General features: G+C 48.0%; 1 protein-coding gene across 1 annotated transcript in view; it reads right to left on the bottom strand.

Annotated features, from left to right (window-relative positions):
- Nucleotides 1-16,204: 16,204 nt before the first annotated feature.
- Nucleotides 16,205-26,910, bottom strand: part of Glb1 (galactosidase beta 1) — a 73,323-nt gene continuing 62,617 nt past the window's right edge. The window contains exon 16 of the mRNA XM_021206293.1: nt 16,205-16,739. Within this exon, the coding sequence (XP_021061952.1) occupies nt 16,536-16,739 (204 nt within the window). The 3' untranslated portion in view covers nt 16,205-16,535. The remainder of the gene's footprint in view (nt 16,740-26,910) is intronic.

The raw sequence follows: 26,910 nt of genomic DNA, 5'->3' as shown, positions 1-26,910 counted from the left end.
GGTTTTTCGAGACAGGGTTTCTCTGTATAGTCCTGGCTGTCCTGGAACTCACTTTGTAGACTAGGCTGGCCTCGAACTCAGAAATCCACCTGCCTCTGCCTCCTGAGTGCTGGGATTAAAGGCGTGTGCCACCACGCCCAGCTTCTTCTTCTAATGCGAACTGTTATTAGGCATGGTGGCAAGTGTCTTTAATCCCAGCATTTGGGAGGCAGAGGCAGGAGTATCTCTGAGTTCGAGGCCAGCCTGGTCTACAAATCTAGTTCCAGGACAGATAGGGCTACACAGAGAAACCCTGTCTTGCAAACAAACAAAAAGTGTAAGCTGGATGAGCCTGTGGTGTGCATACCTTTAACCCCAGCACTCAGCAGGCCAGGCAAGTGGATCTCTGTGATTCGGGGCCAGCCTGGTCTACAGAGCTAGCTCCAGACCAGCCAAGGTTACTTAGTGAGACGTTGTCTTGAAAAGAAAGGAGGAAAGAAAGAAAATAGTAAGTGTATTAATAAATTATGACAATATTCCTTTAATCACTTTAAAGGGTCATGTCAACTATTGAGACACAAATAATCAGTTAAAAATCATTATAGGTAGGGTGTTAAAATAACTATTAAATTATGAAGCTGTAAAAAACATCCTTTATAAAAAAATTGGCTCCAGTTTCTGAATATCAGAACAGTTATTCTTGTGTTATCTTAATTATTTAATGTGTTATATCATTAAAGTAATTTGCTAAGTTTGTTTTTTATTCAAGCCATTTAAATATTTTTTAAAAATTACTTCATGGGTGTGGGTGTTTTGCCTGCATGTATATCTGTGCACTATGTGTATGCCTGGTGTCTACAAAGGCTAGAAGAGGGCATTGGATCCCCTGGAGCTGGAATTACAGATGGTTGTAAGCTGTCATGTAGGTGCTGGGAATTGAACCCAGGTCCTCTGGAAGAACAGCTGGTTAAGAGTGTCTCCCCAGCCCTTGTTTTGTTTTTGAGATGTCTCACTCTGTGGTACAGGTTGTTTTGAGACTCAGTGTATAGCCAAGATGGCCTTGACTTTTTTTCCAATCCTCATGCTTCAGCTTCTCGAGTGCTGGAATTGTATGTGTAAGGCTGCATAGCTGTGACTGCTCAGAAACTCCAACAGAGCTTGTGAGAGCCGATCCCTCCAACCTGGAGAGGTACTGAGTTCAAAGCCTCCCTTCAGCCTGTACAGTGTAGCACTGCCGCCTTTCTAAAGGATGTATTTCTAGACGTTTACTTTCTTTCTTTATTAGATATTTTCTTTATTTACATTTAAAATGTTATCCCCTTTCCTGGTTGGTGTTTACTTTCTGAAGAGTGACTTTATGAGGAACATTTGATATCACCTTTATAGAAAATAAATAAAGTTGCGCTTAGCTGTGCTAAGCCTTTTCCTGATCATGTCTGTCTGTGTGTGGTCATCTGGTGTGGGTAGAGGCAGAATTGCTGACCTACCCAAGGTTTAGCCATATGGTCCAAGTTCAGGGAAGAATGGACGAGCTGATAGTTACACTCACACCTGGCAAAGGTGCTTGCTGCCAAGCCCGGTGACCTGAGTTTAATCACTGGAACCCACATGGGGAGAACTGACTTTTAAAAGTTGTCCTCCATATCTTTGCCATGGCACACAGTATAAGTACACGCGTGTGCGTGTGTGTGTGTGTGTGTGTGTGTGTGTGTGTGTCCACACAGATCCAGTTGAGTCTAAAGGAGACCTTATGTTGCACACTGGGAGATGAGGGAATATAAAGCAAGAACAGCTCCTAACTTTATGTGTATATAGATATGAAACATTGCTTCCTCTCCCAGAAAATGATCGGCCTCTGTATCCACAGACATAAGATCATTACACAAGCTGTATGTGGTGGCACACGCCTTTAATCCCAGCACTCGGGAGGCAGAGGCAGACAGATTTCTGAGTTCCAGGCCAGCCTGGTCTACAAAGTGAGTTCTAGGACAGCCAGGGCTATTCAGAGAAACCCTGTCTCAAAAAAAAAAAAAAAAAAAATCATTACACACTGTATTCATATATTAGATTATCACACTGTAGCCCATAAATGTGTATATACATCCTACACCCATCAAAAACACAGCAGAAGAAGGTATAAGTTTGGTTCAGGTTTTTTTCTTTTTCTTTTTTTTTTTACCGTTTTGGTTTTTTGAAACAGGGTTTCTCTGTGTAGCCCAGGCTGTCCTGGAACTCACTCTGAAGACCAGGTTGGTCTTGAACTTGGGAATCTTCCTGCTTCAGCCTCCCAGGTGCTGGGATTAAAGACACACACCACTGCAGCCTGGTTTAGGAGTGGCTCACCCTCGAGGGCAGTTTTCTTAGAAAGCTTTACCTCACGAGGTTCCTACAGAGAATGTGGCATGTGCTCAGCCAGAGGCTGGCTCCCTGTTCCTGGTAATGCTTAACTCATTTCAGCATGGCGACACTGGAGCTTGGTGGAAGCATTGGTTCCTCAGGACACACAAGGCTGAGCAATGGTGAACTGTGGCCCATGGCTCCCATCCTTGTCCCCATGGTAGCTCTGGTATCACCTCCACTCACTCACAAAGGAGGCAGCTGTACAGTTACTAGCAAGCCGCCATCCTGCAGTGGCCCCCAAAACGGGACACCTGCCTGTCCACTCCACCCTGCTTAGGATGGAAGCATTTACTCTACTATTGATTAGGTTACTAGCAGCCAACAGTTCTGAGCCACTCTTTCTTCATGGGCCAACTTCTGGGGACAGTTTGTAACTCGTGACTGCTCTAAGAGTGGAGACATGCATTTGTCTCCTCAGCTGTGGGATGACTCTGAAGGGTCCTGGCAGAGTTGAGTCCTCTAAGATCACGTGAGGCTGCTGTCATGCCCCTCATGGTCAGCCTGTGTCACTGGCCAAGCTTGTGGCCCTCACGTCCACACCGGTGTTCCCACGAAGGCGCCATGAGATTCCCTGCACCATGCTTTTGGAGTCTCAGGCTAAAATGGAACGAAGCCATATGTCCTTGCTCCAGGGACACGCAGAGCACAGCCGTGAGAAGGCCTTGAGTAGCCAGCCCTGTGACATCTTCTGAAGCCACAGATTAGACCAGGAGAAATCTAAACATTTCCTATGTCCCAAGACTGCAGAAGCTCTGAGTACAAAGTGGCCCTGTGGCCTGGGGAGATGGCTCAGCTGGTAAAGTGTTTGTCATGCAAGCAAGAAGATCTGTATTTCAACCACAGCACCCACACAAAAAAGCCAGGACTGGTAGTCTGTACCTTAACCCTAGTCATAGGGAGATCCATGGGGGTCTCCAGCCAACCAGCCTAGCGGGCTTGAGAACTTCCAGGTCAGTGAGAGAGACCCTGTCTCAAAAATGTATGGACCCCTAGGTTGTCCCCCATTGTCCACAGCTGTACACACACACACACACACACACACACACACACACACACACACACAGGCATACGCCCAAACTGTCCTTGAGGAAAGCCAGCATTGAAAGTGGATCCATTCCACAACTCAGCAATATCAACACAGAACAAGGCCAGGCAGTGGTGTCGCACGCCTTTAATCCCAGCACTTGGGAGGCAGAGGCAGGTGGATTTCTGAGATCGAGGCCAGCCTGGTCTACAAAATGAGTACCAGGACTGTCAGAGCTGTACAAAGAAACCCTGTCTCAAAAAACGAAAAAGAAAAAAGAAAGAAAAAGAAAAAAAAGTCAAAGCCACTCTTCCAAAATTGCAGTGTGTGCAGGGCCCAGGGGCAGTGGGTGAGAAACTGTTAACCTGCCTTCTGAAGGACTGGAGGTATGACAGAACTGAGCTCAGCTTTAGGAGGGAAGTTTACCGCTGACACCTGCACATCTCTCCTAACACCTTTGGGTGGGAACTACGCTTCTGCTGCTGCAGATGTTCTCGGGTCTTCTGCTCGTCCTTTTTTCGTTTGGTTTTGTTTTTTTTCTGTCTTTTGTTTTCTGAGACAGGGTTTCTCTGGCTGTAGCCCTGGCTGTCCTGGAACTCACTCTGTAGACCAGGGTGGCTTCGAACTCAGAGATCTGCCCCCTGAGTGCTGGGATTAAAGGCGTGCTCCACCACTGCCCGGCCCTCTGCTTGCTCTTCACAGGTGTCTTTCTTAGTCTAAGTCAGTCTACCCACATAAAAGCATTTCCCACACTGTTCTATTTAAGTGAACCCATGTTTAGTTGCTGCTCCTGTCTGCTGCTGTATAATTACACTTCTCCTTGGGCTTCGAGTTTGGGGTTGGGTGTTTCTTTTGCACACATGACCTCCTATGCTTTGTTTACTGAGCTCTCTTTCCGTCTCCTCCTCTCTCTCATCCCCTCCACAGCGGCTTCTAGGTGGCCCCTGGATTTGATGTTCTTAGTGTCTAAGATGGTTAATTTGCCTTGTAGAGTCACCATGGAAGCCTAGCTCTGGGTATGTCTATAGCGTGTTTACCTGAGGAAGGAAGACCTCCCACCCAAAGTGTGGGCTGGACCACTCCATGGGCTGCAGTCCCTGAAGGAACATAAAGAGTTCAGCTTTCCTCAGTTTCCCTGACTGCAGATACGGTGTGACCAGCTGCCTCCCGCTCCCACTGCGGTGACTTCTCTAGCCTCGAACTGGGAGCCAGTATAAACCCTCCTGCGTATGTCAGGCATCTTACACAAGGAGAAGCAAACGCAGTCCTACCAGAAACCTTTACTCTGTGTGCATGCTCCTCCACCTCCTGAAGAGACAGGTCCTCCTGTTCTCACAGCTGTTATCTGAATGCCTGAGGCAGGAGCATTACCTCAAATTCAACACCAGACTAAGTGCAAGGTCAGTCTGGGTTGTTTGCATAAGTGAGAACCTGTCTCGGGCTGGTGAGATGGCTCAGTGGGTAAGAGCACCCGACTGCTCTTCTGAAGGTCCAGAGTTCAAATCCCAGCAACCACATGGTGGGTCATAACCACCTGTAACAAGATCTGACACCCTCTTCTGGAGTGTCTGAAGCCAGCTACAGTGTACTTACATATAATAAATAAAATAAATCTAAAAAAAAAAAAAAAAAGTGAGAACCTGTCTCAAAAATCAACTAAAGTGAAGGGGCTTGCTGCAGAGCCCGACAGATGACCTCAGTTCAATACCCAATTCCCACGTGGTGAAAGGAGAGAGCCAGCCTCTTTAAGTTGTCCTTCAACTTCTACACATGCTCTGCAACACACGTGTCCCACCAAAAATAAATAAATACATAATACATATATACAGGAATACATAAAAAAGTTAAATATTTTTAATTAATTTTTTTAAATTAAAAAACAAACAGTCAACAGCAGAGCAAGGTGAGCCACACCTTTAATCCCAGTGCTTGGGAGGCAAGGCAGGAGGATGTCTGAGGTCAGAGCGGCCTGGGCTACAGAGTTAAATTCCAGCAGCTGGGCTAGATAGAGAGACATTAGTTCAAACAAAACAACATTGTTGGCTCCCTGCAAGGACGCTCTGCTGAGGGGGCCCTGAAAGGTCAGACCTTTGCATGCAGATGGGAGATCCTGGCTCTGTCTTCCCCTTCCCGTGTCTTCCCGTGTTCCTTTTCTTTCTTCCCCCTGTTCTCTAAGGAGCAGCTCAGAAATACTGTGCATTGGGTACTTTCCTCTTGGTGACCAAGCACCCAGCACGGCACAGCTCGTGGCTGGAATTGAGCTCAGAGGCGGCCGCTGCCTGGCCTGGCATGCACGAGTCCTTAGGTTTGCTCTCCAGAACTGCAAAGAAACTCAGCAGCAAAGAAAAGCTGCTCGACGTATGAAGAATTTGGGTCATGAATTGAAGGGCTAGAACCCATCTTGGCAGGAGAGACATGGCAGGGTGTGATTGACTATGGCCAGAACCTCCGTTCCTCACCTCTTAGTGACACAAGATGCAGAGAGATCTTAGGCTGGGCAATCGCCCCACTCCATTGGTCCACTTCCGCAAACCAGATTCCGCCTCCCTCAGACTCCTTGACATAGCCCAGCATAGTGGCTCCACAGTGGGCTCTGCCTTTAATCTCAACATCCAGGAGCTGGATAGTGAGACCCCGTCTGCAAACAAAAGGAAAACACCCCCACACCCATAGCTTCTAAGATAGCCCCACCGGGGAGCAAGTGTTTAAACCTATCTATGGGAAGCATTTCGTGTCCAGACCCAAACACACGGGAACTCCTATCTCGGGTCTGCTTCTAGAGACACACCTTGAGCCCCTCTGCCTGCAGCCTGGGTGCTTTGCAGGTTTGGCTTGGTTTTAGGTGTGAGTTTGTGTTCATCCCCCATTCTCACAAGGTCCGAATCTTACGTGCTCTTCAGAAGTGGAAAGGCCGTGCGTGGATGTGTGTGGATCTGCCTAAGACTCTAATCTAACTTCAAGGTCCCTCCTATTATGTGGAACCCCAGGTTCTAAAGGGGCGCTACTTCCTGCTTCAGGAAGCTCTGCCGACAGGTTTGCTTAGATTTCTTTTTTTTTGAAATGATGTTTACTTTTGTTGATATGTAGTATCCATGCCAAAGCATACACATTTGTCTTTGTTTTACATTTTTACCTCTTAATGTTCTCTCTCTCTCTCTCTCTCTCTCTCTCTCTCTCTCTCTCTCTCTCTCTCTGTGTGTGTGTGTGTGTGTGTGTGAATCCATGGGAGGTCAGAGGACAACTCTTCTCCCACTTTGTGGGTCCCAGGGCTTGAACACAGGTCATTAGGCTTGGCAACAAGTGCCTTTACCCACTGAGCCATCCCCCCAGCCTTGGTTCTTTTGTGTTGTTTTAATATGGGGTTTCATCTACCTGAGGCTGATCTCAAATACATTATATATAGATGAGATGGTCTTGAACTCCTGATCCTCCTGCCTCTGCCTCCCAACTAATGGAATTACAGATGTATCCCAGATTATGGGTTTAGAGATGTGTGTTTCTAACTTAACTCAAACATGCAAATTTTGAGCATGTGATACATAAGAATGTTGGAGATGCGTGCACCCAGGTCTCCTATGCCCAGTGAAATACAGCAAAATTCTACATACAGGCTAAATACAGGCACAGTTAACAACATTTTTTTTCCCATAGATTAGTCTTGCCTTTCTTATGATTTCATGTGGACATAGAATATTGAATTATACAAAGCCCGGTTCCATCTCCTTTTGTGTCTCTAAGCTGTGTGAGGCTGCAGCTTCAGAAGGGTCTGTCTACAGACATAAGGTCCTTACTCCAAAAAATAAAAAGTTTGGGCCTTCTCAGTCAGGCACAGTGAATGTGACCTGTAATCTCAGCATTTGGGAGGCTGGGGTAGCAGGATTGTGAGTTCAAGGCTACCCTTATCCATTAGTGAGACCCTGTCTCAACAAATACAAAACAGGAATTTATGCCTTTTAAGTTTATTCTTCTTGATGTTATTTTACAATTTCCAAAAGGTGAAACTACAGACTCAGTTCTCATACTTCTGTTCCTATCAAAAGTCTCAATGAGGTAATATATATATTTTTTTTACCCTAAATCCACCTGCTGCTTCTAGAACAATCTGGTCAGTCTTTGAACCTGGGCACACAGTTTTATTAGACACGTAGTTGGGGAATTTTAGAGATAAGAGTCAGAGACTCTGCACACTTAAACAGAAACTGGGCTTTCTAGAATAGAGAGGCCTTAGGCAGACAGAAGGAGCTCATTCACGCAATTAAAACCAACCAACTGTTTTGTTTATACATTCCACTATGCCTGGACGAAGGGGCTACTGTTGGTACAGTTAGTTCAGTTCATGTTTAGAATATTGTTCCCCTGAACCTCAATTTATTTATTTATTTATTTATTTATTTGTTTGTTTGTTTATTAGTTTATTTTCTATCATCTTACATAGCCCAGGCTGGCCTTGAACTCGATCTGTAGGTGCCAATGACCTTGAACTCCAGACCGCTGGGTTAGTGAGATGGCTCACCTGGTAACAGTGCACTGCCTAACCTAGTGACCTGAATCCCATGCAACATGATGGAAGCAGAGAACTGACTCCTGCTCATTGTCTTCTGAATACCACATATGTGCTATGGCACAGACACATAGACACACACACATACTGACATAGACATACATCCACACACAGACACACAGAGAAACACATATACACACAGATATACACAGATACACACAGACACATAGACACACACACATACCGACATAGACATACATCCACACACAGACACACAGAGAAACACATATACACACAGATATACACAGATACACACAGACACATAGACACACACACAGATACTCACAGACACACACACACATAAACACACATAAAGACAAGCACAGCCATAGGTACACACACACACACACACACACACTCACACACTAAACAAATAAATGTAACAAAAAGCTTTGGTTTTGTTGTTTTAAACTGATTCTCTGGCCTCCACCTGTGCTCTGCTTCCTGGCATGTGACACTAAGCCCTTTTTATTTAGTAGCAGGGGAAGAGGCCACACCCAGGTCTCCCCTCCTGCTGCCCCTGCTACTCAATTGCTCTGCCTACCGAGCTGCATCCCCTAGGACTCTGAACCTCAGTTCTTGGAATCATAAAAGTGACCATATCTCCTCCTTGAAAGTCTGAAATGAGTCGCAACTTGCGAAAGTACTTGGTGGATTTCTGGTGTTCTGAAAGGGGAATTTGGAACTGTGATGAACTTTGAAGCAGTCATGCGTTGTGGGCTGGGGAGAGGACTAAACCTAACAACCTGAGTTTTCTCCCAGGACCTGTGTGGAGGAAGGAGAGAAGTGAATCCCGCAAATCAAGTCACCCCCAGGATGCCATTCCCACACTGTGGCACGCATGCACACATGCGCGCACGCACGCATGCATGCACGCGCTGCCACACCCACTAAATAAATAAGTGTCATTAAAAAAAAAAAAAAGGTAATGAAGTGCTGTGAACACAAAAAGAGGTTCGGCTTCTCTGGTTCATTTTGTTGGGGGAAGGGTGAGAGAGCACTCCCTGGCAGGCACAGGCTGTCAGAAAGATTCCTCCTGACCAGGGGCAGAATGCCCATAGGGGAAATACTTCTCAGATTAGGCAGGTCACCCCAGGGCCAGACGAGTGCAGGAGCTAGACAAAGGTGTGCCACGTGTTCAGGGATGCCCCCTCTCTCCATTCTGTGTCCAGTCCACTTGAACTTAAAGGTGGCCTGATTCATACACCAAGTCAATGCATACTGACTTCCCCTGAGCCTGCAACATGAGGGGAGCTCTGGGGTGTCTCTCCTCTTCAAGCTTGGCACTGAGGGTGGTGGCTCAGACTCTAAACCTCTACCTGAAGAGTTTTACCCCAGAGGATGAGATGGTTCAGACTGCTAGTGACGGCCATCAACCCCTAATGTGTGTATTTCTGTGTGTGTGTTCATGTGCATAGGGACATGTGTATATGTGGTGAAGATGTGTGTATGCACCCATGAGTGTGGAGGCTGGAGCCTCCTGCGTTCCTTAGGTCAGCCATCTTTCTTTAACATCTTTCATTTTGTTGTTGTTTTGTTGTTGTTGTTGCTGGAGACAGGGTTTCTTTGTGTAGTCTTGACTGTCCTCAACTAGAAGAATTTTTCAGTAGGGTTGGAGATAAGCCTCAGGATCCAAGTTTAGTTTCCACAACCAGAGAGCAGAGGGGCTCACAGCTGCCTGTGACGCCGCCATTTCTAGATCGGATGTCCTCATCTGTGGCCTCTTTGGGCCCTTGCAGTCACCTGCACACACACATGGACACAGGTACATATACATAATCTAAAATAAAAAATTTAAGTTTTTAAAATAAATTGTGTGTGTGTGTGTGTGTGTGTGCGCGCGCGCACCACAGCACAGCACACACATAGGCTCAGAGGACAACTTGCTAGAGTTGATTCTCTTGTACCTTGTGGGTCCCAGAGGATAAACTCAGGTTGTCAGGCCCGGTGACAAGTATCTCTGCCTACTCAGTCACCTCACTGTCCCTGCTTTGTTCTTTGAGACAGGTGTGTGTGTGTGTGTGTGTGTGTGTGTGTGTCATTAGGCTGGAACTTCCTGAGTAGGTTCTCTGTGGGCTCCACAGATCTGCCCGCCTGTCTCCACACTGATTATAAGCGCAAGCCACCCAGCCCTGGCTGCTGCTCCCTTCTGACTTAGAAGCCACTTGCCTCCCAAAGCTCCATATCCTAAGGCCCTGGACCTTGAAAGGCCCACATGTATCTTTCAGGAACACAGACGGGACATGCTTAGTTTGAAAATGATGAGAGATGTGGAGGTCACAGTGGACAAAGAAGGCGAAGGGAGGGAGGACTTGTAAAGACGGAGGTATCAGGCTGGGAATGGAGCTGTTGCTAGAGCGCTTGCCCGGCACACATGAGACCCTGGGATTCCTAGTGTTGGACACGACGGAGAACCAGAGTTTAAGGGCATCCTTGACTTCATAGTGAGTTTAAGGCCAGCCTGGGCTACATGAAGAAACACTCTCTCTCTCTCTCTCTCTCTCTCTCTCTCTCTCTCACACACACACACACACACACACACACCACAGAGAAAGAGGGAAGAAAACTCTGTGTCCCATTCAGTGTATTATATTTTGTATGGGCTCAGGGTGGATGGACACTACAAGTTCAAGACTTCTGTATGCTTAGAGGCTGATGAGGCCCAGTGTGGTTGACGGTGTGTGGAACTCAAGACACGCTGCTCCACATTTGAGTCATGATACTTTACAAGACTGTGTAGGATGGCGCTGTCTTTCATGAACTGAACTTGTTTGGAAGAAGATAGACTGTCTACCCAGAAGAAACAGCAGAAAAGCAAGCCCTCTGGGGGAAGGTTTTTTAAACAAAATGTTTGTTTGTTTGTTTGTTTTTTAAAATGAAATCTTGGATCTTTCAAGAAGATGAAATGAATAAATAAAAATTGTGTGGGGGTGGCTCAGACACACCGGGGGGACTGGTGGTGTCACAGGGACCCTATGCTCTCAGTGTGTATACAGGTATGCAGGTGTGCAGGCACTTAATTACCCAGCCGGTAGGCACTGGCTGAGGATCTACTATGGGCTACATGTGCTCTACCAGGTACCACAAATACAGGCACTGAACATCCCTTGAAGGGGTGGGAACCTTCTTGCTTTGGCCTTCCCAGTGCTGGGATCACAGGTGTGAGCCACCCACCCACAGTTTTATTTATTCATTTTGGAGACAAGAGATCACGATGTAGCCCAGGGTGGCCTTGAACTTTTTGCGTAGCCAAGGATGACCCTGAACTTCTGATCCTCCTGCCTCCACTTCCCAAGTGCTGGGATCAGAGGCGCGTGCCATCACACGGGCTCCAGAGTAAGACCCAAGCCCTTCAGCTTTTATTTCTTCCAACAGTCGATGACTCCAGAGTCCACAGGAAAGGGGATAGGACGGACATAACCGAACCTCCAGACTCAAAGTCTCTTTGCTTAGTAAAACTCAAAGCAGAAGGGAAGTGCAAGGTTGGACGGCACCCGAGTGAACCCTCAGAGCTCTGAGTGAAAGATCTCACCAACAGATAAGAAGCAGAGAGCAAGCTTCTCATAGACACGGCACACGGGCTGGTGTGGGGCTCACAGGGCACGTTCCTAGCCTGCACTCAAGGTCTCTGTCCCTCCTACTTCCTTCTGGTGGATTCACCAGGGGCCAAGACAAGCTGAAATGGCCCAAGGAGTCCTTGATTTTAAATACAGGCCAGGTGACCCTAGGATGATCAAGCCCTGTACTTTGCTGATGGGGCTGGACCAAAAATGAGCAGGACTCAATTCAGAGTCTTACACGTCTTGTGAAATAGACATACAAAAGGATTGTAACTGAGTACTATTAGCAGTTTTTTAAAAATAGCCACTATTGTCAGGTGTGGTAGTGCAGGCCTTTAATCCCAGCCCTCAGGGTCAGGGTTAGAGGCAGAGGAAGATTTCTCTGTGAGTTCTAGGACAGCCAAGGTTATGTAGTGAGACCCTACCTCAAAACAAACAAATAAAAGAAAAAAAAAAAAAAAAAAGAGCTCCTCTTGGGCTGGCCATTTTATCTGTAGGCTGTGGCCAAGTCGGCAGACACCTTGCCTGGTGTGCATACAAACCCTGGGTCCCATTCCCAGCACTGCATGAAACTGAGCGTGGTAGTTCACACCTGTCATTCCGGCTCTTGGGAGGAGAGAGGCAGGGAGATCAGAAGTTGAATGTCATCCTTAGCTACTTAGTGATCTTGAGGCCAGCCTAGGCTACAAGAGACCCTGTTTCAAAAAACAAGAGAAGGGTAATTGTGTTACCATTTCCAGCTGACTGCATTGCCATGTCACACAGCAACAGACACCACTTTTTATTGATTTGTTACAACTTTCACATCATGCACCCCAATCCCCCTCATCTCCCTCCATACCTGCCCTCTGCCCTTGCCACCTTCCCACCAAGACACTATGGAAGCTGCTGTGTGTCGCAGGATGTCACACAGTACAGCCTTTTGCTCAGACAGCTTTACTTGCGAGGAGTCATCGATCTGGTTTGAGACCTCTGGCTTCTGCTGCACCATCAATCGTGGCTTCTCACTGGGACACCTCTTGGCTATCCTATTGTTGCCTGTGTCATGGAGATCCTGCAGTTTTCCATCTGCAGGACTGGCCCCTTTCTGTTCTCCCGCAGCTCATAGATGGGTAGATGTTGGGGTGCGCCAACTCAAAGACCTGGATCTGGACCTCAGTGGTAGCTGATTGGGTCAGTCCACCAGCTCTCCAGAGCCCATGCCACCAGGGCCAACTCTCCTGTGTTCTCCAGGTGAGGGATGGGGCCACTCCATCCCTTTGGCTCACACCATTGGGGACCTGTAGCCTTTCTGCAGGCTGAGTGTCCACTGTGGCTCCCAGGTCATGACTAGAGGATCCCTCTGGATGCTATCATTCCCTCAGCTTCTAGTCCTTGGTGTGTAGCATGGCTCATCATAGACAGGTTTATTTGCTCAGTAGCCTGAGCCTAGCACAGTGGCAGAGTAGCGCCGAGTGGCTGAACTGAACACAGAGGGCTACAGAGAACCAATTTAGGTGGCATCACTTTCCCCATCCCTTTGGCTTCCCTGCTTGGGTGGAGACATAATGGAAAGCGTCAATGAATATGTGTGTGGTGTTTAGCTTTGTCAGCTAGACCCAGAGTAGAACCATTGGAGGGGAGTCTTAGTGAGGAGTCTACGCTAAGTTAGCCTTTGGGTGTGTCTATGGTGGATTGTCTTAAGTAGTTGATATGGAGAGACACAGCCCACTGTGGGTGGCACCATTCCCTGGGCAGGGGGCCTCAAACAGCACAGTGAGTCAAGCTTGAGCTAAGCGTAAGTAAGCAAGCAATCGAGTTCTCATGCACTTATCCACTTTTGACTAGCTTCCAGCTCCTGCCACATTCACCAGTGAAATTGTGAGGGTTTTTTGTTTGTTCGTTCATTTGTTTATTTGTTTGTTTTGTTTTGTTTCGAGACAGGGTTTCTCTGTACAGCCCTGGCTGTCCTGGAACTCATTCTGTAGTCCAGGCTGGCCTCAAACTCAGAAATCCACCTGCCTCTGCCTCCCTAGTGCTGGGATTAAACGCATGCACCACCCCTGCCTGGCGAAACTGTGAGTTTCGCTGTTTTTTTTTGCCAGGGTGCTCACACAAGAGCAGAAACGAAACTAGAGCACGCTCTGTGGCTGGTGCTAGCCGGGATGCTTCTAGGCTTGACGCAACTGAGAAAGCCCACCGAGTGGGAGCCACACTTGAGGAAACCAAGGCATATAAGCGAGTCACTTTCTTGCCACCAATGATGAGAGAGAAGGGGTAAGGGAGAGACTGACAGGAGTTTCCATCACAAAGTCTCAACCGTTCGCAGTACCGTTACTTTTATTCTGACCTGGAACTTGCTATGATCATGAGCTTCAGGCCTTCCGGCCTCCACTTTCCAGTGCGAGGATTACCTGTGTGCTGGCCATAGCTTGATTCTTCAGTGAGGGGGGTGGAACCCAGGGCCTCACACTTGCCAGGCAAACACTTCATCAACTGAGCCACGTGGTAGGCAGTGGTGGCACACATGCCTTTAATCCCAGCGCCCAGGAGGCAGAGGCGGATGGTCTCTGTGAATCTGAGGCCAGCCTGGTCTATAGAGTGAGTGCCAGAACAGCCAGGGCTACACAGAGAAACCCTGTCTTGAAAAAAACAACAACAACAAAAAAACAAAGTGTAGAAACCTCAGTGCAAGTTTCCAGTCAGCCAGAGGGGCAAGGGAGGCAGAGAGGAGGCTCTGACGCTCAGGGGCTGGGACACTGTCGTCTAGAGCCAGCATGTCCCCTCCCACCCTCTGGACAGTCACTTTATGTTCCTGCAGCCCACACGTGGTATTGTACCACAGCTTAGACAGATCCCTCACAGTGACTAAGAAATGATTTCAGAAAATGACCTTTTATTTTTTCATAAGAAGAAAGAAATAAAGACCACGGAGATCATCTGCTGTCCCCGTCACTTGACAGGAGACTCGGGGCTAAGCAATTTCATTTCAAGTAAACTAGAATTACCGAGAAACAAAAATGGGCAGACTGACAAACAGAAAGTGACCTTAGACAACGGAGAAAAGGCCTGGGGATGTAGCTCTGTCAGTTGAATGTCTAACATGCACGAAGTCCTGGGTTCCCATCCCAACAGCGGCTAAGAATGGCATCATGGTGCATGTTTGTTAAGAAGGATCAGAAATTAAAGGCTATCCTTGGCTACAAGATGAGCTGAAGGGCAGCTTGGAACCCTGTTTCAAAAAACAAAACAGGGCTGGAGAGTTGGCTCAGAGGTTAAGAGCACTAGCTGCTCTTCCAGAGGTCCCAAGTTCAATTCCCAGACCCCACATGGTAGCTCACAACCATATTGGAATCTGATGCTCTCTTTCATCATACAGGCAGACATGCGAATACAATACTCATATACATAAAAATTGAAACAAAAGCCAGGTGTGGAGGTGGCTCGGTGGATGACAGCACTTCCCAAGCAAGCACAAGGACTTGAGCTTGGACCTAAGGTAGCCATGTAAAAGCTTAAAACAATAGTTTGCACGAGTGTAATCCCAGTGCTCCCATAGGAGAGGGAGATGGGGGTGGGGGGACTGGAAACTTCTAGTGTGTGCGCACACTTCACTTGTTCCCTCCCTCCGAATTTAAAGTATAGGTTAGGAAATGTGGCCAAGTACCCAAATGTTTACCATTCAGATACAATCATATTAATTTTTTTTTTGAGACAGGGTTACATATAACCCGAGGTCTGGACCCCACTGTGTAGCTGAGAATAAACTTGGACTTCAGCATTCTCCTCGCACTTCTTGAATGCTATTACATGCGTGTGTACTGTTAGCATTCTGTCTAAACTCCACCCCACAGTTACCTGGCAACAGCCAGGTATGCTCCTCCCTTACTCTTGCTCTCTTGAATCCCCTTATTCCCCCCTCTCTCCCCATTCCTTCCCCCCCCTCCACATGGTCATGGCCAACCTTACTACCCTCTTAGCTCCCCTCCCATGCCCTAAATAAACTCTATTCTATACTATACCATCGTGTGTGTGTGGCTGGTCCCTTAGGAGGAAGGGATTCCTTGGCATGGGCCCGCCGAGGCACCCCCCTCACCACATTCCCATAGAACATGTTCTCAGACCTCTTTATCTTTTTATAACCACAACATGTACTATCATGCCTGGTTTTGTGCACTGCTAGGGAGAGAACCCAGTGCTTCTTGCATGGCAAATGTGTTTTACCAACTTAGCTACAGCCCAGCCCCATGTTAACACTTTTTTTTTTGGAGACAGGGTCTCAAACATAAGCAGAATTACATTTTATACATCCTGTCTATGCCTAGACACTAAGACATTCCTGAGAAATGATACCCAAGATACATACATGCACCTACATGCATCTCCATACATACATGAACATGAACACACACACACACACACACACACACACACACACACACACACACACACAGAAAATTCCATTCAATTGTATAGAGAGATCGTAACTGGAGATATCTCACCAAGCAGGTGTCAGAGGTTCAGAAAGTCAAATCAGGACAAAAAACAAGCCTTCTTCTCGCCCAAACCAGCTCTCTCTGCTACCTACTTTGAACCTCAAGCTGTTGAAGAAGCTTCAGCCAGCTCACTCAAGTCTAGTTGAGATTTAAGTCAGACCTTGGAGTTTAATATCTGCCTGATATATTAACGACAGGACTCCCACAACTTGCATACCAATTTTATTCAGCAGGAAGATGACATGATTATTTCAAATCAGGATAAAGGACATTATTCAAGTTTTGCTCCAATTCTTGCACACCAGCTATGTCTTCCTCTGGTGTCCACTCTCTTCAGCCTTCCCAGTGGCCATGAGATCAGGCAAGGCGGGGCTGCAGAGTCACCAGCAGGGTACATACACATTCCAGAAATGTAGCTCCCATTCTAGCACGACAAAGGTGATCCGTGTAACCAGAGTAGGGTTGTGCTCCCCGAGGCTCAGTCTCCGAGGTTCAGCCATGAGTCTTGACCAGGAAAATGGCCACCGATGGTCAGGTCAGGCAATGACCGGAGTTTCAACAAACTCTACTCTACACAGCTCTGGGGCCCCCTTGCTGCAGGGTGTAGACTCCAGCTCCAACACTGTGATGTTGTTGGGGGCTGAAGTGGTCAGGATGTTCCTCGGCACAAACAAGGTCATTTGTGGGCCCGCTGTGGGCCAGTATCGGCCGAGGTTGAAACCATTGATCCATACTTGACCCTAGAGAGAGGGGAGGGGAGGGGGAGAGAAAGAGAGAGAGAGAGAGAGAGAGAGAGAGAGAGAGAGAGAGAGAAAGAGAGAGAGAGATATTGTCAACTGAGGATCACTAGTATCAGAGAGGTGAGAGATGCCCCATGGAGTCCAGCATCCCAGTATCTCCCAGCACCCCAGTATCTCCCAGCACCCCAGTATCTCCCAGCACCCCAGTATTTCATGTTAGGTGGCAGAGCTTCTTCCAAATACCAATCCTGGCTGCAGAAGAAATGAATTTGGAAGCCTCAGATTCCAGAAGCTACAGACTTCGGTCTTGGTCCACACCTCACCACATTCTGAGATCCACCCTGGCTCCCAGGAACTGCCTGTCTACCCCAGCCCTCTCTGCTACGGCTGCCCACACCCTCCAGCAGGAGAGTCTCCCTTGCTCTCTGCCCCACAGAAGCAGGGCTCGGCCATGCTGTCTGATGTGCATAAAGCCCGCACGTAGTCTAAGGACTGTTCCCCAGACAACCCGGGAAGAATGTGGGGCGTGTGCAGCAGGAGCTACAACCTCAGCACGCGAGAGGCTACGGTTGGAGGATGGGTCTGAGTCTGAAGGCAGCCTGGGCAATATAGCGGGTGTAAGCCACAGGAGTGGGACAAGGGGGGGATGGGAGCAGAGGCCTATGCAGGAGAGTGTCTACGTTATTGTTAGGCGTGCGGTTCTGGAAGCTTTCCTCCGAGGGATGTGGGGAGAATGGCTTGGAAGACAAGATTTTCAGAGTCTTACAAGCTGTGAGGATGACTTCTGTGAGCAGGGACGCTGCTTCGGGAACAGGCGCACTCAGGGTTTGAGGGGTGGCAGAACAGATGGAACAGTCTGCTGGGGGTGGTGTGGGGGTCAGGGTGGGGTCACACATGCCAGAGGTAAACAGAAGATCTGGAAGAGGAGGGAAGGCATAGAGGGTGAGGGCAGAGGGGACAAGAATGGAGAGAAGGAAGGAAAGAGAGTGGTACTTGTGGTGGTCCCTCCTGCTCATTTTAAAATGAACTATTAATGTTTGCACAGTCTTTCTGTATAACAAAGACTAGCCTGAACTATCTAGTCCAGATAATCCTCCTGCCTCTGCTTCCAAAGTGCAGAGATTGCAGGGATAATAAAACTTCCCTTGGCTTTATTCCAGTCCGCCTGGATTTCTTTCCTGGTTTCCCATCTTATTCTTGTCCATGGCTAGCTATCTGACCTCAGGCAGGTCTCCATTTAAGTTCCCCCCACCCCCACCCCCACCCAGGGTCGATGGCAACACACAGAGTCCATGTAGTTTGAGAATGGTCCCCAAAGCGACCCAAGATGAAAGCAAGGGTGGGGGCTGTAATTTCAGCATTTGGGAGACTATGGCAGGAGATCGTTATGAATCTGAGGCCAGCCTAGGGGGCACAGCACATTTTGGTGGTCAGCCCAGTGCCTGGAGTGGAGTGCAGATGGGCTGTGCTCCTGGTTCAATGTGGGCACCACTTACCACTGAAACAAAAGCTCTAGGCATTCCGTGCTCACAGAAGGAGGTCAGCGACTCAAAACTGCCTGTCTGTTGGACTAAGTCATTTAGAAAAGGGTGGCAGTTTCGAGGTTCTCAGAACTACTTTAACTCTTGTTTTTATGCAGGATCTGTTATCTCTCTCCATCCTAAAAGGCATACACCATAATAGTTTCACCCGGGCTTTATCAGCCCCATCTCTGCCAGAATCCTGTTTGCACGGTCTTAAGACCAGCTCCTGATTTCAGTTGCCCTGAATTAGTTTTGACTAATTTTTACCTATGTGCAAGTGTACATAAATAGGCTGGGAAGACGGCCCAGTGGGTAAGAGCCATGCCGGGCAAGCATGAGGACCCAAGTTCAAATCCCCAGCAACCACATAAAGGAGCCAGGTGCCGTCTTTCCCATGCTTGCAATGCTGGTGTTGCAGGAGACTGAGACAGAGGACCAGTGGAGCTTACTGGTCTCCAGCCCAGCTCCAGGTTCAGAAAGAGAGCCTGTCTCAAGGGGATAAAGTGGAGAGCCAGAGCAGGACACTTCGATTCCTCTGACCTCCTCCCCTGTACACAGGCGCATAGCACACACGCACATGCACATACCACATACACTCACACACATACATGCACAAATAACTGAATATATGCATTATTGTTTTAAACATCATATGGCATTCAATGGTACAAATATACCAATTAGTTTTGGGGACAAATATATATATGTATGTTAGCCCAGGATAACCTCAAATTCACAATCCCTCTACTTTGGACTCTTGTACGCTGGGACTATGGGCATGTGCCAGCGTGCCTGACTAATACATTGTTCCCTGCTCCCCGCCTTTTCTTCAGTGTTAGGGATTAAAGCGGGGCCTGTGCATGCTACCACGACACTGCATTCCCTAGGAAAATATGTGGATGGCTACTCACTCCTTTGCTACTGAAAATGGGTACTCGGGTGTTTCTAGCTTTGTGTTGTTAACAATAGTGCTGTCAATGACATTTTAAAAAACTTTAATTGTTTTTGTTTGTTTGTTTGTATTATTTCCACCAAGTCAAGGTTTCTGTGTAGCCCTGGCTGTCCTGGAACTTGCTCTGTAGAGCAGGCTGGCCTCAGAGACCAATCAACCCGCCTCTGCCTCCCAAGTGCTAGGATTAAAGCACCTCATTGGCCCTAGGTTAAGGTTCTAGTTCTTGCTTGGCTTTCCTAGTAGCCCCAGCTGGCTTGGAACTTGCTATATAGACATGCTGACCTTGAATTTGTAGTGACTCTCCGGCCTCTGAGTCTGTAGTGCTGAGGTTATAAGTGTGGACCACCATGCTAGGCTTCCAGTTAAAAGTTTTAGAGGCTTTATTTAGTTTTATTTTTACTAACCTGCTTATTATTTATTTATTGAAACAGGGTTTTCTCTACACAGCCCTGGCTATCCTGTTACAAAGAGAAACGCTGTCTTGAAAAACTGAACTAGATAACTAAGTAAATTAAAAAATAAGAGAAGGGCTGGTGAGATGGCTCAGTGGGTAAGAGCACCCGACTGCTCTTCCGAAGATCCGGAGTTCAAATCCCAGCAACCACATGGTGGCTCATAACCATNGACTGCTCTTCCGAAGATCCGGAGTTCAAATCCCAGCAACCACATGGTGGCTCATAACCATCCGTAACAAGATCTGACGCCCTCTTCTGGAGTGTTTGAAGACAGCTACAGTGTACTTACATATAATAAATAAATCTTTAAAAAAAAAGTGAATTTATGCTGGAAGAGTTGAGAGTATAGCTTAGTAAAGGACTCTTGCTTAGCACATTTGGCTAGTCTAGGCTACAGTGTGAAACCCTGCCACCAAAGACCAAAAAGAAAAATATATGCTGAAATTATTATTGGTAAATTATTCTCGGTAAACCAAAAGGTTTATGTTAATGAGGTGACTGCAGGGGCTTGGGGGTGTCCCATGGCAGTCCCAGCTTCTACAGTCCATGGCAGAAGCCAACTATCTCTGACCATCTTGACCTCGGCCCACACTTCTACCTTCTGCTATTCACACAGAGGTGACGGCAATGAGGAAGTTCCTGTTAGTGCCTGACCTACTTCTCAGTGAGTGTGTGTCTGCCTTAACTTACCCGGACAAAGCCAATCTTCCTAGAATTTACAGTGAAGCTTTCTTTATTTCTTTTTTAAATTTATTTTCACTTTATGTACATTGGTGTTTTGCCTGCATGTCTGTCTGTGTGAGGGCATCAGATCTCCTGGAACTAGAGTTTAGCTGTGAGCTGCCATGTGGTTGCTGGGAATTGAACCTGGGTCCTCTGGAAGAGCAGTCGGTGCACTTAACCTCTGAGCCATCTCTCCAGACCCTAGAGTTAAACTTTCAATACTGTCTTTTGCTTTGTTTGAGGCAGGGTCTCAACAGACCAGGCTGGCCCGGAAAGCAGAACTTTCCCTGCCCCTGCCTTCCCTGCTGGGATTAAAAGTGTGTGCCACTATACCATACCCAGCCCTCAATACTGTTTTAAGATATTCAGACATCCCTTTAAAAGTAAATATAGGTTGAGCATGGTGGCACGTCCCTTCCGTCCCAGCACTCGGGAGGCAGAGGCAGGTAGTTTTTTAAGTTCAAGGTCAGCCTGGTCTACCGACCGAGTTCCGGGACAGCCAGGGCAGCATAGTGAGGCCCTGTTTAAAAAAAACACAAAAACAACAAGGTAATAGACTATGCTAAAGGAAATATGGGTGCTTGGAGGGCTCAAATCGGAAAACGTGGAGGTCTGTCCTCAAGGTTAAAATGCTCTCACTCATAACTCGTCCACACTGTGCTGTTGAAAGCTCGATTCTATAAGGTAAAATGTCAAGGAGCATGCTTAGAGGTGTATGACTATAAGCAGATCCCTTGAAATAAGCAAAGGGAATTAACTTTCCTTCTTGCCTGAGCCCCACGGCTATCTGCAGATGGTGTGAATTCCATTTCCCCAGGTCCTAGTGTAATAACTGAAGCAGCTCTGCGGTCTCCCTTTTGTCTTAGGAAGTGTTCTAGGACAACTTTCCATTCCATGACGAGTACCCGAGGCACTCACCTCAGAGAGAGAGGAGGTCTGGAAGCTTTCAAATCCATAGGCAGGTTGCAAAAGTACCCCTCTCTCTTTTACACACACACACACATACACACACACACACACACACACACACACAAGCATATGCGCGAATCAAACTTTAAAAGAGGAAGGAATCCAAATGTGGTGTCTACATCTTTAATTTCAGCATTAGAGAGGCAGAGGCAGGTGGATTTCTGTGAGTTCAAGGCCAGCCTGGTCTACAGAGGGAGTTCCAGAATAGCCAGGGCCCTGTATCTAGCCCCACCCACCTCCCACTATGAAGAGGACAAGGCTGGAATGTGGGTCACTAGTTAAGAGTACTTCTGTCCTTAGAGAAGATCTAGGCTTTGTTCCCAGCCCTGACATGGTAGCTCACAACTGCCTGTAACTCCAAGGGATCTGACGCCCTCTTCTGGCCTCTGTGGGTCCTGCATGCATGTGGTGTGCACACATATACCTAAACAGACACTCATACACATGAAATTTAAAAAGGCATGAAAGGTTGAGCAAAATGACTCATCTGAGAGCCAAGAAGTGAAAGAGAGAATAAAGATCAGAAACAGAATCCCAGTGTCCTGTGATGAGGGCACATGCACACAAACATGTGAGCCATCATAATGTGTCATTCATTCATTCATTCATTCAGTCAGTCAGTCAGTCTATCAGTCTGTCTCTCACACACATACACAGTAAAATAAGCTCTGTGTACTAAAAATTATAGCGAACCCACTTCACCTGGAATTAACGTGATTGCTGGGAGAAGCCCAATCACCTAGTTTCTGGGTTCACAGGGTTTGTGAGTGAAAACTATGAGTGAGACGTAAAGAATGACTGTGGAGGATTAGCACCATTGCAAACCAGGCAAAGGGAATGCGCTGACCCCTGCCTCGCACCGTGGGAATGGCTTGTAGGATGACAGACACCCACAGGCTTCTCAGTTTCCAGTTTAAAGCCAGTTGACACCCAGTCACACCCCGGTACGATCAGCAGCAGAGTCACAGTCTGCCGGTACTCAACATCGGGAGTGACAGCGAGGGTTTCCACCCTGTGCTTTGAGACAGGACTGCTCACCGGTACCCAGGGCCTGTCAGTTAGGACAGGCTATCCGGCCAGCACACTCTGGAACTCTGCCTCTCTCTGTTTCTCCAAGGCTAAGATTACAAGCAAACACCACCAGCGTTTGCGGCTTTTTACAGCTGTGCTAGGCAAGAATTTCCACCCAGATGCCACGGGTAGGGGACACTTTTACCAATGAGCTCGCTCCTTAGCCTTATCATAAATCATTTACAAATATTTATCTGGCTGGGTGGGGGTGGCACATGCCCTGTAACCCAGCAGAGCCAGCCAAGGATGCATAGTGAGACCCTGCCTCACAAAACCAAATAAATAAACCGGAACAAAAATGATTTATTTATGCGTGTATGTGTGTGTGTTCATGCATATCATGTACACTCAGGAGCCAGGCAGGTCAGAGACAGCTGTGAGGCACCAGGTAGGTGCTGGGAATCAAAGCTAGGCCCTGTGCAAGAGCAGAAAGTGCTCTTAACCGCTGATCCATCTCTCCACCCCCCACACTCTTTTATGACGCTTGGCACTATTTTGAGTCAGAATCTCACATATTCCAGACAGGCCTTGATATGCACCTGGAGGATGACCTTGAGCTTCTCCTGCATCTTCCTCTACCTCATGTGTATTTTTGGAGACAGGGTTTCTCTGTGTAGCCCTGGCTGACCTGGAACTCACTCTGTAGACCAGGCTGGCCTCGAACTCAGAAATCCACCTGCCTCTGCCTCCCACGTGCTGGGATTAAAGGCGTGCGCCACCACTGCCCGGCGGCATGAGATTTTAATGAAAGAGGCATCTACACTCATTTCTCTTGGATGGAGATAAGCCATGTTCTTGTCCCAGCACAGCAGGATGTGGCACGCATGACCCACACGTTCTGACTGGCACCAAAGCCCAGGCGAACTCGTCTCCCTGAGAGTCTACAGTCAGCCGGTGCACAGTGCAGACAGGCGCTGACCTGTACGGACAGAGCAGGCACGTCTGACCCCTGAAATCCCCCAAGCAAGCTTGCTTAACCAGAAAGCCACATCCGACCCAAGAAAAGTCAGAGTAATCAAAAGTGGTGCTTTTATCTCACGAATTGAATTTATCAGTGATTTCATTCATGAGATCAAGTTCCTTGGTAACAAAGGAAAAGAAAGCTAAGTGGCCCTGGGGTGGGGAGGAGGCTCTGAGGAGGAGGAAGACAAGGGTCAGCAAGCATAACCTAGTCTGAGAACTGCTCAGGCCTCAGGGTCACGTGGTCAAACCCTTCCTCTTCTCCCAAACCACTGGCTGAAGTGTTCCTCAGCACAGGGTGAGGCCCGGGAAGGGATGACTTTTCTGTGTTCATGGAGGGCATGCACGGAGGCATTTGCTTGTTTGCACATCTATGGAGACCAGAAGTTGACTTTGAGCACCTCCCTCCACTCTCTTAACATTATTGAATTTCATGTATATATTTTGCCTGGATCCAAGTCTGTGCATCATGTTTGCGCTTGATGGCCACAGAGGTTTAGAAGCGGGCATCAGATTTCCTGGGACTAGAGGTGCAGATGGTGGTAAGCCATCATGTCGGAGCTGGGAATAGAACCCTGGCCCTCCAGAAGAACAGGAGCTCTTCACCTCTGAGTCCCGGCCCCAGCCCTCTCCAGTACTCTCACCCTCTTTTTGGAGACAGACTCCACTGACCCTGAAGCCGTCTCACTGACGATCCAGGAACCCTCAGGGTTCTGTCTCTCTCTGTGGTGCCTCCTAGGCGCTGGGGCGAGCCACCATGCCTGACTGGCTGGAGGTTCCCAAGGCTCTCCGTGTTGTATCACATTTCGTCCTGTGCTCCCTGCAAGGCCGCTGGCCTTCTTATTTTTAAGGGCTAATGTCTCTACCTCAGCTTTTAAAGATGTAACATAAGAGCTGCTAAAATAGGCCGGGCGTGGTGGCGCACGCCTTTAATCCCAGTACTCGGGAGGCAGAGGCAGGTAGATTTCTGAGCCTGGTCTACAGAGTGAGTTCCAGGACAGCCAGAGCTATACAGAGAAACCCTGTCTTGAAAAACCAAAAAGAGCTGCTAAAATGCATCATTGTCCTGGTTAGATTTTTTTTTTCTTGTTTTTGTACACCTCATACAAGCCAGGGTCACCTGGGAAGGGGGATCTCAATTGAGAAAATGCCTCCCTCAGACTGGCCCATAGCCAAGTCTGTGACGTCATTTTCTTGGCTAATGATGGATGTGAATGGGGCTTAATCTATTGTGGGCGGGGCCATCCCAGGACAGGTGGTCCTGGGTTCTATGAGAAAGCAGGCTAGTAAGCCCTGGGGAGCAAGCCAGTAAGCAGCACCCCTCCATGGTCTTTGCCTCAGCTCCTGCCTCCAGGTTCCTGCCCTGACTTTTCTCAGGGACAGACTATTACCTGGAAGTATAACGAAATAAACTCTTTCCTTTCCAGGTTGCCTTTGGTCATGAGTTTTATTACAACAATAAAAACCTAAGATGCCACTGTAAAGAAACCTAATTGTGACTCTCTGTAGAAGCCTATACTGTCCTATTAGGTGTGTGGACCTGTTTCTCCCCCTACCCTAACCCACCCTAGCTGTCTACCTTTTTGTATAAGCCTTGGGGCATACTGAATGCTTGAGGATGGAGATGTACCTTGGTCCATGAAGTTTTATCCTCTGACTATGAGGTTCTGAGTTCGATCCCCAGAACCCTCATAAAAAGCCTAGTGTGTTGGTGCGTGCTTTTAATGCCAGCACTGGGGAAGAGGACTCTAGTTGCTCTAAGGGATCCACTGCTCAAACAGCCTAGCTGAATCTGCAAGCCCCCGGTCCCAGTGAAAAACTTCCTAAGAAAACAAGGTGGGGCAGGCAAGCTGGCTCCGCAAATCAAGGGGCTTGCTGTGAAAGCCTCAAGATCTGAGTTTGATCCCTGGAATCCTAAGTGGAAGAAGAGAACTGATGCTAAACAGTTGTCTGTGATTCCTGCGTTCACACACACACACACACACACACACACACACACACACACACACATACACGCTACCTATCTGTGATTCCTGTGTCCACGCTCACACACACATTACCTGAGATCCCCATGTCCACGCTCACACATGTCAGCTGTCTGAGATTCCTGTGACCACACTGATCATACACATGTCACCCACACAATGACAGTAATAATAAACCAAGTAAAATAAAGTCAAGCAAGCAAAACAGAAACAGGGTGGATGGCTCCTGCAGAGTTCATACGAGCAGGCCAGAGGTTAACCCAAGGTCTCCTGGACTACAGGCTGCCCCTGAACTTGCTATGTGGCTGAAGACGACTTGAAGCTAGGATCCCCCTTCACACCTTCTGCTGCTGTTCAGTACCACTCCACCCAGCTTTATGTGGTGCTGAGGACTGAGTCCATGTATAGCAAACATACATGTACACATACATACACACATGGATACATACATACATGGATACATACATACATGGATACATACATACATGGACACATTCTATTAACCCACACTCTGGTCTCTTTTGTCTTTGTAATTGTCACAATGCCTTGGGTGGCCAAAGCCTGAGATTTTGTGCTAAACTGGAGTAACAAGAGGACATCCTGTGGCATGAGAACTGGGAGAAAGGCCTGGCTTGGGAGCCCACACAGGCGAAGAAGAGCCGCCTCTGATGGCCACAGTGCCCTTCACCTTCTTGTCAGCAGGGGGAAAACCAAAGGTGGCCTAGGAGGCAGAAAGTCCCCTGCTAGCTGCGGGGAAGACCCAGGGGCACACGGCTGCTCTCAGGCCCAAGAGCCCCTGCTGAGAGAGAAAGGCTGGTGAACCACAGGCAGGGAAAGTGACAACCGGGATTGGCTTTGAGGAAGAAGGCTGGCAGAACCGAGCCTTCCCTCTAGAGACCACTGGGCAGGAAGTGAGGACAGTGCCTGACAGGAAGTCCAGGATACAGGAGTTCCAACTGACGGCAGGCAGAGAGGATGCGGTCCCGGGGACAGGGGAGAGAAGGACCAGACTTCCCAAGCAGGCAGAGCTTAGACTGGGAGAACATGGTGGTGAGCAATGTACAGCAGACGCCTCACTGTGCTTGGTACATGGCGAATCAGCCAAGAGGCCATGGACGGTCACTTCCAGGGGGCGGGAAGGGACGGACGAGTGTCAAATGGACCAACGGGTCTAGAATTTTTGTTTGGTTTGATTTTGTTTTGAGACAGTCTCTCCTGCAGCCCTGGCCAGCCTGGAACTCGCTACTGTATGAACTAAATTGCTGTGGTCCATTTACAGTATGAGGTTCGCTTAGAGTTAATCAGTCATGAACAAGCAGGAGGCACCCGGCCCCTCTCTCCCATGGTGGGCAGTGAGCACTGATCTCAGAACCCTGAGAACCAGAAGACTATATCTGTGTTGGCTTACAGACAGTTCCACCAACCTCCACCCAACAGTAACCTAGCAACAGCTTACATCATCATCGGCTGCCAGGTTTGTGCCAGGCATGTAGAAAGACTGCTCACACCCCAGCGTTCTCTCTCTCTCTCTCT

This window comes from Mus pahari, chromosome 10 (genome assembly GCF_900095145.1).
Source record: "Mus pahari chromosome 10, PAHARI_EIJ_v1.1, whole genome shotgun sequence".
Classification (NCBI taxonomy): domain Eukaryota; kingdom Metazoa; phylum Chordata; class Mammalia; order Rodentia; family Muridae; genus Mus; species Mus pahari.
The sequence above is the reverse complement of the archived record's forward strand: the minus strand, read 5'-3'. Positions and strand labels throughout refer to the sequence as shown.